The 11,471-nt window shown below is 27.1% G+C and overlaps 4 protein-coding genes across 8 annotated transcripts; 2 read left to right on the top strand and 2 right to left on the bottom strand.

Annotated features, from left to right (window-relative positions):
* The first annotated feature begins 91 nt into the window (after positions 1-91).
* On the top strand, positions 92-1,397 carry LOC126920528 (probable 28S ribosomal protein S25, mitochondrial). 2 transcript variants are annotated; one of them, XM_050731072.1, is made up of 4 exons: positions 92-190; positions 325-548; positions 625-731; positions 959-1,397. In XM_050731072.1, the coding sequence occupies exons 2-4, from the start codon at positions 412-414 to the stop codon at positions 1,225-1,227; spliced, it is 513 nt and encodes a 170-aa protein (XP_050587029.1). In that variant the 5' UTR covers positions 92-190; positions 325-411; the 3' UTR covers positions 1,228-1,397. The 2 variants fall into 2 exon arrangements, with proteins under 2 accessions (XP_050587029.1, XP_050587028.1); XM_050731071.1 differs by having other exon boundaries at positions 92-196.
* Positions 1,389-3,119, bottom strand: LOC126920523 (probable RNA-binding protein 18). Of its 2 annotated transcripts, none has more exons than XM_050731062.1 (5): positions 2,828-3,119; positions 2,613-2,710; positions 2,277-2,490; positions 2,048-2,124; positions 1,389-1,965 (listed from the first exon to the last, which is right to left on the bottom strand). In XM_050731062.1, the coding sequence occupies exons 1-5, from the start codon at positions 2,837-2,839 to the stop codon at positions 1,749-1,751; spliced, it is 618 nt and encodes a 205-aa protein (XP_050587019.1). In that variant the 5' UTR covers positions 2,840-3,119; the 3' UTR covers positions 1,389-1,748. The 2 variants fall into 2 exon arrangements, with proteins under 2 accessions (XP_050587019.1, XP_050587020.1); XM_050731063.1 differs by having other exon boundaries at positions 2,277-2,463.
* Positions 3,120-3,228: 109 nt separating this feature from the next.
* LOC126920516 (succinate--hydroxymethylglutarate CoA-transferase) lies at positions 3,229-5,390 on the top strand. Of its 2 annotated transcripts, none has more exons than XM_050731044.1 (3): positions 3,229-3,562; positions 3,630-4,908; positions 4,975-5,390. In XM_050731044.1, the coding sequence occupies exons 2-3, from the start codon at positions 3,850-3,852 to the stop codon at positions 5,203-5,205; spliced, it is 1,290 nt and encodes a 429-aa protein (XP_050587001.1). In that variant the 5' UTR covers positions 3,229-3,562; positions 3,630-3,849; the 3' UTR covers positions 5,206-5,390. The 2 variants fall into 2 exon arrangements, with proteins under 2 accessions (XP_050587001.1, XP_050587002.1); XM_050731045.1 differs by having other exon boundaries at positions 3,247-3,562; positions 3,944-4,908.
* Positions 5,391-6,138: 748 nt separating this feature from the next.
* LOC126920514 (F-box/WD repeat-containing protein 5) lies at positions 6,139-11,439 on the bottom strand. Of its 2 annotated transcripts, XR_007711985.1 has the most exons (11): positions 11,291-11,439; positions 10,285-10,615; positions 9,958-10,115; positions 9,694-9,871; positions 9,417-9,609; positions 9,112-9,333; positions 8,834-9,009; positions 8,431-8,761; positions 8,134-8,346; positions 6,778-8,055; positions 6,139-6,652 (listed from the first exon to the last, which is right to left on the bottom strand). XR_007711985.1 is itself a non-coding variant. In XM_050731036.1 (9 exons), the coding sequence occupies exons 1-9, from the start codon at positions 10,574-10,576 to the stop codon at positions 7,788-7,790; spliced, it is 2,031 nt and encodes a 676-aa protein (XP_050586993.1). In that variant the 5' UTR covers positions 10,577-10,697; the 3' UTR covers positions 6,745-7,787. The 2 variants fall into 2 exon arrangements, 1 of the variants encoding a protein (XP_050586993.1); XM_050731036.1 differs by lacking the exons at positions 6,139-6,652; positions 11,291-11,439 and having other exon boundaries at positions 6,745-8,055; positions 10,285-10,697.
* Between the last annotated feature and the right edge of the window lie 32 nt (positions 11,440-11,471).

Genomic DNA, 11,471 nt, shown 5'->3' with positions numbered 1-11,471 from the left:
CCGCAACCGCATGTACATAGTATATATTCCAATGAATGATAAGACTACCATAAATATATAAATAAAGATATATAACCAAAAATTTTTTTAGATTGTATCACCGTAATATTCATATACGTGATTTGAAGAAGGACTTATAAAATATTACTATAGTAGAAGAGTAAACATTATTAACCTTTGTTAAGGGACGGTAAACGTAAATCAAAAATACTTTTCTCATTAAAAATATTTATTAATTGTATATTTAAACTATTTCATATATCTTACTTAAGTGGAATGTAAAATATTAATAAAATAATTATATCTAAAACTATTTTATTTTAGGTCATATTTAATATATATGCATATAAAAAAGAGACAATAAAGGATTAAATTATTGTTTTACACGTGTTTAATTAACAAGTAGTAAAAATGCCGTTTATGATTGGTAGAGCACCTATACGAAGAACATTAAACTATTTAAATTCTGGCAAATTAATTTTAAAAGATGAAATACAAATATTTTCTGTTAATTATAATACACATGGAGAACATCATAATGGCGCTAGGTAAGTCTTACATTATTTTCATAAAACTATATGGAAAATAGTTAAAATATTTATAACAAGTTTGATTTATATTTAGGCAGTTTGTACTTTGGCATTTATCACAACTTCAATATAAAAATCCTAACGTTCAGATTATCACTTTTAAAAATATGACACCGACACCTTTTATAAAATGTTATTATGGTATGTTATGTGGTAAAAACTTTTATATATATATACACATATATGGTTTTAATTAAAATTATTTGAATGTCAGTTTAAAAATAATAATTTAACAGTTTTTTTGTAGTGTATATTTTTAGGTGAATTTTTTATTCTAACATTAAAAAATTTATAGATATTAATAAACACATTTCACATTTTTAAAAATATTGGATTCAAAAAATTATTTTTTTCTTAATTTTATACAGAGAATGGAAACACTATGTTAATCGATGTAGATGGCAAATCTAAAGAAGATATATTACATCATCTTCAAAATGTAATTTGTAAATCACTGAAAGTTCAGGAGGAAGAAAGTGTATTGAAAAAAAAGATAGATAATCCTGCTAATTTTGGTGTTGGCTGTCCTAGAAGCTGTATGTGTGTAATACCTGGTCAAATACCATGTCCTGCTGTAGTACCTCTGCCATATCACATGCGTGGAAAATATATAAGGAAGCAAAATACAGAAATATAATTTTGCTTTAATGAGTGCATTATGGTTAAAATAAAACTTATTATAGCAAAAAAAAAAACGTTTAGTATCATGTTTATTTAATTTTGGTAATTAATAGCTTTTTGTTTCTACTTAATATTAAATAAAAAATGATCATGTTTTGCATTACAATAAAACATGTATTTAAAGTATATATTTGTTTATTATATAAAAAGATATTATAGATTATGAAAATACGTGTACATTGATGTACATATTAAGCATTACATTGTTAGTGAATTAAGATACTTCTGTATCTAATGTGCAATCGCATCACTGTAGGAATCATGTTGATAGTAAAAAAAGAGATTAAAAAAGACTAACTAAAAAATATAAGACTTTATAATAAAAAAAATTGACTTAATACAGAGACATTACTTAAAGAGAAATTATAAATAATATAAATATGCCAACTATACGCAGTCATGGAACAAATGTTAATTAATAAAAATGAATTGATTATCTTTAATTATAACACTATAAATGAAAAAAAATAATTTAAATTATCTTCTTGGTTTATGACGGTTATATGGCTTATTATTGTGATAATGATTGCTTCGATTATGATAACGGGTTGACGTGGACGGTTTTGGATTTTCTGGCTTTTGATACAATTGTATTACAGGTGATCCATTTAAAGGCTTATTCAACTCAAATTCTTCTTTTGATTCTCTCATTAGTTTCAATTTTGCTTCTATAGCTTGAATTGCTGTTTCACGACTATTAAGAAAATTATAGTAACATTTAATAATAGACATTAAAATGTACTTTTATCTTAATATATTTATAAACATAAACTTACCTAATTCTTTTATCTTCTTTCTTAGCTCCAGCTAAAGCAGGTATATCTATTTTTGGTTTTGGCTTATCCATATCAGACTTAAAAGGAAGAAATGCTGTTAATATTGTAATACTCAGTTTACAACACAATGTTAATTTGTAAACTTAATATATTTAAAGATTTTAGTATCTTTTTTTTAGCAAGAAACTTGTAAAGATCAATATTTCAATAACACTATTTTAATAATTACCTCTGTCACACTGTGTGCCCATCTCACAATGATGTTTTTTGATCCTACTTTTAAATTATGTAAAGCATCTTTGGCTGTCTTAGCATCTTGAATAGTTTTGTACGTAACAAATGCATAACCTCTAGGTTGACCAGCTTGTGGACCTGATCGATGAAACAAGAGGTCGAACTTTTCGATCGTTCCATGTCTTTGGACAAGTTTTAGGAGTTGGTACCAGTTAACAGATAAAGAGTTAGTTTTTTCAGATATTTTCATCACACAAAAAAATTATATTACTTTCAAATAAAACTATCATGTTAAGAAAGTATGGTTTGATTAATCTGAGTAAATACTTACTCATTAATCCTTAAATCTAAATTGCCCACCCACAATCTCCTATCTTCCACGTGATTTGATTTTATGGGTTCTAATGGCAAAGGAACTTTGGTAACTGGCTAAAAATAAATAAAATTGTGATTATTAAAATATTATCATACATATACTTCAAATTACTTAATTAGACTCAAGTGTAATAGTATAACCTATTTACAATTTGAGAAATCAAGTTTTACCTCCATATTCATAGTGTCTTAAAAGATATTACATTAATCGAAGAAACCTTAATCGTCGATATTGACTTCGAAATGTATTTTTCTGTAAAATTGGGCATTAGACTTCAAGTATTTATATGAAATCGTACAAATGCATCGACAACACATACATTCGCTTTACGGCAGTTTAGCAAAATTGTTCATCTCTACGGATGATAGTTACAAGTATTACGACATATTTATTTGCAGAATAATTGAAATATATTATACGGATATATATCGATATTTATAACGCATATCAAGGGCTCTATTATCTTTAACAATATTTCATCGTAGTAAATTGTTCTGTTATTTTCGAATTTAATATATAATGTTCAAGATTATTTTTAATACATATTTCCAACTATAATAACGAATGAATAAATATGAGTAAACTATAGCACAAAAACATATGTGCAAATCATGTTATTTATGATATACGAATGAAGAAAATTTTGTTATTTTTAAATATATATTATAAATAGAAATAGTAAACAAACTGTAGTAGTTCTAAACATGGCGTCGTTTTTGTTAGATTACGAATGATGACAGTACGAAGTAACCGCAATATCGACTCTCATTAAATTATATTTCTTTTTGTGCAAATTCGTACAAAATACATCCCAAATGGAGAGATCAGTAACATCTGAGCAAACAGTTACTCAAATACAAACAGAAACTGTTTTAGAAACAAATGTCACAGATTCTGCATCTCAGGTATGCTTAGTTCTATTATGAATACCTACGTCATTATTTCAATCTGATAATGAATTCAACGTGATAGGAATTGTTTGAATCTAAAAAAAGATAGTTTTTCATATGTCTGTGACATATCAGATACAGTGATAAGTGTTATCAGTGCAAAAGTGTTATGTTAACAATACCGCACAGTTCAATTTTTTTGGTGATCTTAGTTAATAGTTCAGTGAAATTGTATATATATTTATAGTAGTGAATAATAAAAATTCTTTGCAAAATCAACTACTATTTCTAAAAAGCACACAATGTCTGCTTTCATGTTCAAATGGATAAAAAGAAAGCATTTACTTAATATATATAACATCAAAAATCAAAGGCATACATGTACAAGTATTGCAGATAATAAATCACCCTTGTCTGGAATTCGTGTTTTGGATTTGACTCGAATTATTGCTGGACCATATTGTACCATGATTCTTGGTGATCTTGGTGCTGAAATCTTGAAAATTGAAAAACCAGGTAGCGGAGATGAAGCACGAAAATGGGGTCCACCATTTATAGAAGGAACTGAAGAAGCAACTTATTTTCTTTCTGTTAATAGAAACAAAAAAAGTATATGTATTGATCTCAAGGAAGGTAGAGATGTAATTTATGAATTGGCAAAGAAATCTGATATATTAGTGGAAAATTATGTCCCAGGGAAATTAAAAAATATAGGCTTAGGGTATGAAGATATCTCTAAAGTAGCTCCTCATCTTATATACTGCTCTTTGACTGGTTATGGATATGAAGGACCTTACACAAATAGACCAGGATATGATGTGATTGCTGCTTCTATAGGAGGCTTGTTACATATAACAGGTCCAAAAGATGGGTCACCATGTAAAGTTGGAGTAGCAGTAACTGATTTAGCAACAGGTTTATATGCCCATGGTGCAATCCTAGCAGCATTATATCAGAGAATGAAAACCAATAAAGGACAGTGGATTCAATGTAATTTACTATCAACACAAGTTGCTAGTTTAATCAACATTGGATCAAACTATTTAAATAGTGGTAAAGAAGGAGTACGTTGGGGTTCAGAACATGAAAGTATTGTACCTTATGAAGCTTTTCATACAAAGGATGGTTATATGACTGTAGGAACAGGCAGTGATGCGCAGTTCTTAGATTTACTTAAAAGAATGCAATTATTAAAATTGTCTAAAATAGATAAGTATAAAAATAACGAAGCCAGAGTGAAAAATAGAAATGAATTATTACCTATTCTTAGAGAAAAGTTTAGAACAAAAACTAATAAAGAATGGGAAATTGTTTTTAAAGGTGCTTTATTCCCTTATGGTCCAATAAATACAATAAGACAGGTATAAAGTCATAAATGTTGTGCTAAAATAACTTGAAAATAGTCTTTATACAAAAGAATTTTATAGGTTTTTGAAGATCCTCATATAAAACACATAAAATTGGTGCAAGAAATGGAACATTCTACAGGGAAGAAAATTAAAGTTGTTGGTCCTGCTGTAACATATAGTTATGCCACGAATAAAGTTCGAACTGCTCCTCCTATGATGGGCCAACATACTACTGAAATATTAAAAAATATTTTAAACTATACTGATGATAAAATACAGACCTTAAAAAAAGCCAAGATTGTGCAATGAAGAAATGTTTTTTATTTAAAAAAGATACAAGATATTTTTTAGAATGTATTAATATATATATATAATAGCTTAATAATTTAAGTCTGAAAAAAACTTTTATAAAATGATTTAATTATATAATTTTAATATAACTATTGTTTACTATAAAATTAATGTATTCAAGTTAAAATAAATCTTCTAAAGTATATTTGTAAATAAACATTTATTACAATTACACTCCTTACCAATATGTATACATATAAGCGTAGAAAATAGAAAATATTTCATTCATTTCTGTTCTGTTTTAGGATGTACCAACTGTTCGATTATGTCTTAGAAAACCAAGATCAAATAAGAAAGTTCAATGGACTCAAGGCACAGTGGATAATGAACATATGAATAAAAAGAAATCTAAATGTGAAATTTTGTGTTATCTAAAATTTAACACAATATTATTAACATAATTATATTCATGTATAAATGTATAATATATATGATATTGTAGGTTGTTGTATCTATGAAAAGCCAAGAAGTTTTGGTGAAAGTAGTTCTGAAGATAGTGATGATGAATGCGAACATTGCCATGGACATAAAGATGCCCACAAAAAGATTCCACGTCATAATGCAGAAACATCTAAAGAAGTATCTCCTACTCCAGGTAATTTTATCAAGTAAAATTATAAAGAAAATCATATAAATTGTATAATATAGGGAAACTGTTTATAAATTATTATGCATTTTTTTGCAGAATCAGTAGTAAATGCATCTATATAAATATGTTGATGACATAAATAATTTCTTTAAATGGAAAGATATCCTGTTTGAATTAGAGTTGCATAGAACGGAAAATTAGGTGATTTTGGATACAATTTCATATGGTGTCAAATATATAATAATATGTATATTAATATATAGTTCTATATTTTATAGGACATTCAAAATATCAAGGAAATATCAGTTCTAAATGCAGTTATATTATTATTATCCCTATTACTAATGTTGATATTTTTAAATAAATATTGTAAGTTACACTCGCAATACTTACTTATATTCTTAATAATAAGAGCATTGGTAAGGCATATCATTTAAAAGAGAGAAAAGGAAAATATAAACTTTTATTAGTAGCATGGTTAATCGCTGTTACATGATTTAATGTTTATATAGCATATGATTGAAAATGAATTTATCAATGATAGTGGCCACTAAATAACTCAAAAGCAAAAATATATACATTATTTCGTTGAACATAGTAGAATTAATTATAATTTTTATATTACTTAATTTAGATTATGCATACCACCTTGTAGCTTCTTGATAGTTGTAAAGTAATTTAGACATGAATTGCAAAAATATTATTGAAAGTATTGTAAAAGTTTATTAATAGATTTAAAATTCTTAACGAAATAATTATAACGTTTAATATAAATTTCAACGATTCTTGAATAGTTTTTGATTATATATTGTATACCTATTACACATATATCTCTTGTTCTAATATAATAATTGGACAGATATACATATATGTTAAATAATTATAACATTTAATATAAATTTCAACGATTCTTTAATAGTTTTTGATTATATATTGTATACCTATTACACATATATCTCTTGCTCTAATATAATAATTGGACAGATATACATATATGTTAAATATTTATGATAGGAAATAATACCTTTAAATTATTTTTTTGCTATAATAATATTTGCATATATGTATTTCTTTGTGATTGAAATACCTTCATTTTGGATAGTTTTATATTACATCATAATGGGTATTAAAATGTAGATTTTATTCTAATTTAAAGTAAATTCCTAGCTGAGAATATATTAATTATAAATAGTTGTTTGTACAGTTCTGATGATACACTGTTTGTACATATGTATATAAAACAATAAAAAATTTTCCTTTTTTTATTCTTTTTTATAGACACAAAACTATTGTAACATTTAATTTTTTGTTACTTTTTAATGAAAACAGTGTTAGCAATTGCTAATTATACATATTAAACACTTGTGTACCATCAAAGCTTATTCTAAACTAATTTAAAGATATCAGTCAGAAAATTATTTAAACACGAAATATTGTCAATTAAAATATGTCATGAAAGTTTAGAAGAGTCTTACTCTCATACTTTGTAAATGTTTAAAAATATACAACCTATCTCTGAAGGTAATTAATCCTTAAGTACATGCGGAGTCAGATAGAAACTAGAAAACAGTAAAATCACAAGAACAGATCAACTCCGATTTTTTTATAAAACAAATTATAAATATTTCAATTTCAATAAACGCCATTGTAAAAGAGAAATAAATCTTTCTTCAGTTATTAAAAATATGTAGTGTCGTATAAATAAAATATGTGCAATATTGTGTATTATATAGCTTAATTGTTAAAACAATATGTAAACATTTATAGATCATATTTGTAAATATGTAACCATTTATGTTCTTTATCCTAATTTCATTGAAAATAGAATTTGTAAATTCATATAGAGATATTAATATATTACAAATTGAAATAGAAGATAGAAGTAATGTAATTTGATGTATCTTTCAAAACTCTAAACAGAAATTTAAATTGGGAACTTAATAGTCTTTAGTCAATCTACGTTACAACTACTTTTTCGAAACTTTCGCCTATTACGTACTTCCATACCTCTACGAAAAGAATCTTCGTTTAGTCCCAGTGAACGAACTACAGCTCGACTACGCCAAACTTTAACAGTATAGTCATCACTAGTTGTAACTAACATTTCAGGATCACGTGGATTGAAAGCAACAGAATTAACAACATCAGAATGAGGAAACTTGGCTAAACATACTCCATAATGTCTGTCCCAGAGATAGCCATGTTTATCTTCGGCACCGCTAATAATTATAATTTAGAATTAACAGATCAAACTCAAACGGAATTAACATTAAAATAAAATATTTTAATAAATTTACCTTGCTACATATTCATTGCACACATCCAGAAAAATAAAGAAACATTCATTGTTTGGTGTATATGCCTTATGAGCTCTTAGCATGGTACCAACTTGTTTTAATGTTACTAAATCAATTACATGTATATCGATTTCTTGAGCTATTGGAGGAGGTTGTAATGGATTTGTGATAACATAACCTCGTGGCCATGGTCTTGTATTTACATACAAATATCTAATGACAAACACACATAATACGTTATTTATAACAAAAAACAAAAATATATATAAATTTATACTTATAACATAAATGACCAACCTATGATCTGGAGAAAGTCCCATTCCTATGATGTGTCCATGCAAATCAATTAAGTGATCTACTTTATCAAATTGATCAGCTACAGATTCATAATTCAACCAATTGGTAAAAAATGCGTAAGAATTCTGTCTTTCTCGTTCTCTTTCTCTTTGTGCTATTCTTTCACGTAATGACGGTCCTGGATCTAATCGTGTAGGAAACTTTAAATTTTTTATTCTCTTGAAACCCACTTGATGCGGTGTGTAAGTTTTGGATCCAGTTGTAAAAATAAGATATTTTTCACAATTATTTGATAACTCGTCATTATCACCTTCTTCCGTATTAGACGATTCTATCCGTAAAATACCATTAAATTTATATATAAAAATATTACTATCATTAACTTGTAATAAGTTTCACTTACCTCCAGATTCATTCTCTTCATCCCACTGAGAATTGTCGCTTTCTTTATCATTTTCCTGTGCTTTTTTCTCCATTTCTACTTGTCTATATTCCTGATTATATTGTATAGGATTAGCATATTCAAAACCATCACCAAGTTTCTTCCAATTCATAAATCCACCTTCCAATGTACTATATCTATTTGTACATGCTTTGGTTAATCATATCAATCGTTTTCAATATATATCTTTAAATTAAGAAATGTGTAAATGAGAAATGTATCTTGCTGAATTAGCTTACTGTAATCTGGATGATGCATGACGAAGGACAACTGGTTCTTCTTTTAAATTGTCACTAGAAGATGTAGATGAAATATCTTTATGGCTTGGTGGATTTCCCCTTTCTTCTTTAACATTGGAAGATGAAGGCTGATTTTCTTGCTCTTTAGATTCAGTTTGTTCAGGTGTTAAACAATTAGCTACCATTATTGCTCGAACTGATGAAGCATTACCATTGTAAAATCTAAAATATATAAAATATCTGTGTATATTTATGGCTAAAAAATCGTTTTCATACTATAAAAAGTTATTTGTCATATATGATACCTAAACAGTTGTGTCATAATAGGCACATGTTCACTAGATGTCTCTTGATTTGCCTTATTAAGCCATAGGAAACTAGTACTAACTAAATGTGCCAACCAGCATAAATTTCCACTTAAAAGGTAATGTTCACTGTACCATGTTCCAAATATGTCATAAGGTTTATTTATTACTCTACATTGAAGACCAAAGCCAGCTGTGACAAACAAAATTAAATTATTACTAATGATATATTTTCTTTGTTATTAACTCTAAAATATAAGTAATTTGATATCCTTACGTGCTAATCTAAATACTGCTATTTCACCCGAAGTGCTCAGAGGTGTTCCAAAGTGTACACCAGAAACAAGTAACAAAGTATCTGAAGAATTGAATTGCGAAAACTGTGTATATTTCCAACTAAATGTTTTCATATCATGAAGGTACTTTACACTAACAGGATATTGACTTTTCCAAACCTAGGATAAATTACACAACAGATCTTAAGTTTTTGAACATAAAACACAAACAGGAATTAAATAATTACAAAATAGAAATAACTCACAAAGATGTATCCATCTTTTGAACAAGTGGCAAACATCTTTCCATTATGCGAGAAGCTAACATGTAAGACTTGGTGAGAATGTTCTTTAAGTACCTCTGTTTCTAAGAGTGGTGTATGATACGTTAAACGTTTAAATTCTCCTAACCAAGATGTTTTCCCTATAAAATACCTAATATATTAAATTGGAAACAGAGGAATATAAATAAATATTAGTATTAAAAATGATTTCCAATTATACTGCATAATTCGTACGTTTTTATTTTTAATCCTATGAAAATCGTGTTTATTGCTATGTTGAATAATTTATAAATATACAATAAAGTTAACCTGGCATAATGCCGATGTCTGGATCTATTTTATATGTCTGATAGAGCAGATCTTTCCAAAGAAATTCGTCGCGCGAAACTCTGTGCCATGATTTGCATACTTCTCCAGCGATTGTCAACTCCCTTGGCGTTAGATATTGAAAAATATTCAAGAGTATGGAATCCGGCATATAATACCAGTCCTCATTTCTTTCGGAGCTTTCAGACAAACGATTGTTTCTCTCTTCCACTTTAATTGCATCTCCATTTGTATTTTCCTGATTTTGCTGTGTGACACTCTCGTCGATATCCATATCGAAACACAGTCCTTTATTTACTAGAACAGCTGATACCTATCAGTAACACTGTTGTAATGTGAACGGTTCCGAGAACGTACGAGTTTAACCGAGATCGAAAAACGATCGCATTCAAGCGGTACACAGCAGGGTATTTGTATGTAGGTGATATGTTTTAAAATAGTTTTAATTGCTTTAGAACCACAAGAAAAATACTTTCAATATAAAGAATGAAAGAAGTAATTTTTTGATGAAGTATTAATAATATTAAAATAATTATTAATATATAGTATTTAATAGCATTAATTAACACATTGACTGTCACGCAAATTTTATAAAGTGGCTATAAAATATATTTGTACACCACTATATTTATTATTTCATTTATATATTATTATGATTAATCAGATTAAATTATAATAAATTTCTTATCATTTAGTACCATATTTTACGGGAAATAAGAATATGTACCAGTACATTTCGTAGTTGTATATTTTGCTTTACAATGGAGTTACAATGTACTGCGCCATAACATTTAATTTTCGCAAAATATCATTATATTTGCACATTTTTTTGTTATCATAATCATGCACATGGTTAAAGATTTGTCAGTCCATGAAATTGATCATGTTTTAATCATTCTAAAAAATTTAGTAATATGGATCACTAATGACCATCGTGACAGCCGATGTGTTAAAAAATGTTCTTAAAATATATATTTTATATACATACTTATCAAAAGTCCCATTTACTTATTGCGTAAGAAAATAATAAATTGTCTCAATTAAATATAAAAGTAATTTTTGACTAATTTTTCAATGTAAATATTGCGTACCGGATATTTGCAAATAACAAGCGTAACATAAGTTGAAACGTTTGAAAATTGTTGCAATGATAATATGAAATTAAATTT

Source organism: Bombus affinis, chromosome 9 (assembly GCF_024516045.1).
Source record: "Bombus affinis isolate iyBomAffi1 chromosome 9, iyBomAffi1.2, whole genome shotgun sequence".
NCBI lineage: Eukaryota > Metazoa > Arthropoda > Insecta > Hymenoptera > Apidae > Bombus > Bombus affinis.
The sequence above is the reverse complement of the archived record's forward strand: the minus strand, read 5'-3'. Positions and strand labels throughout refer to the sequence as shown.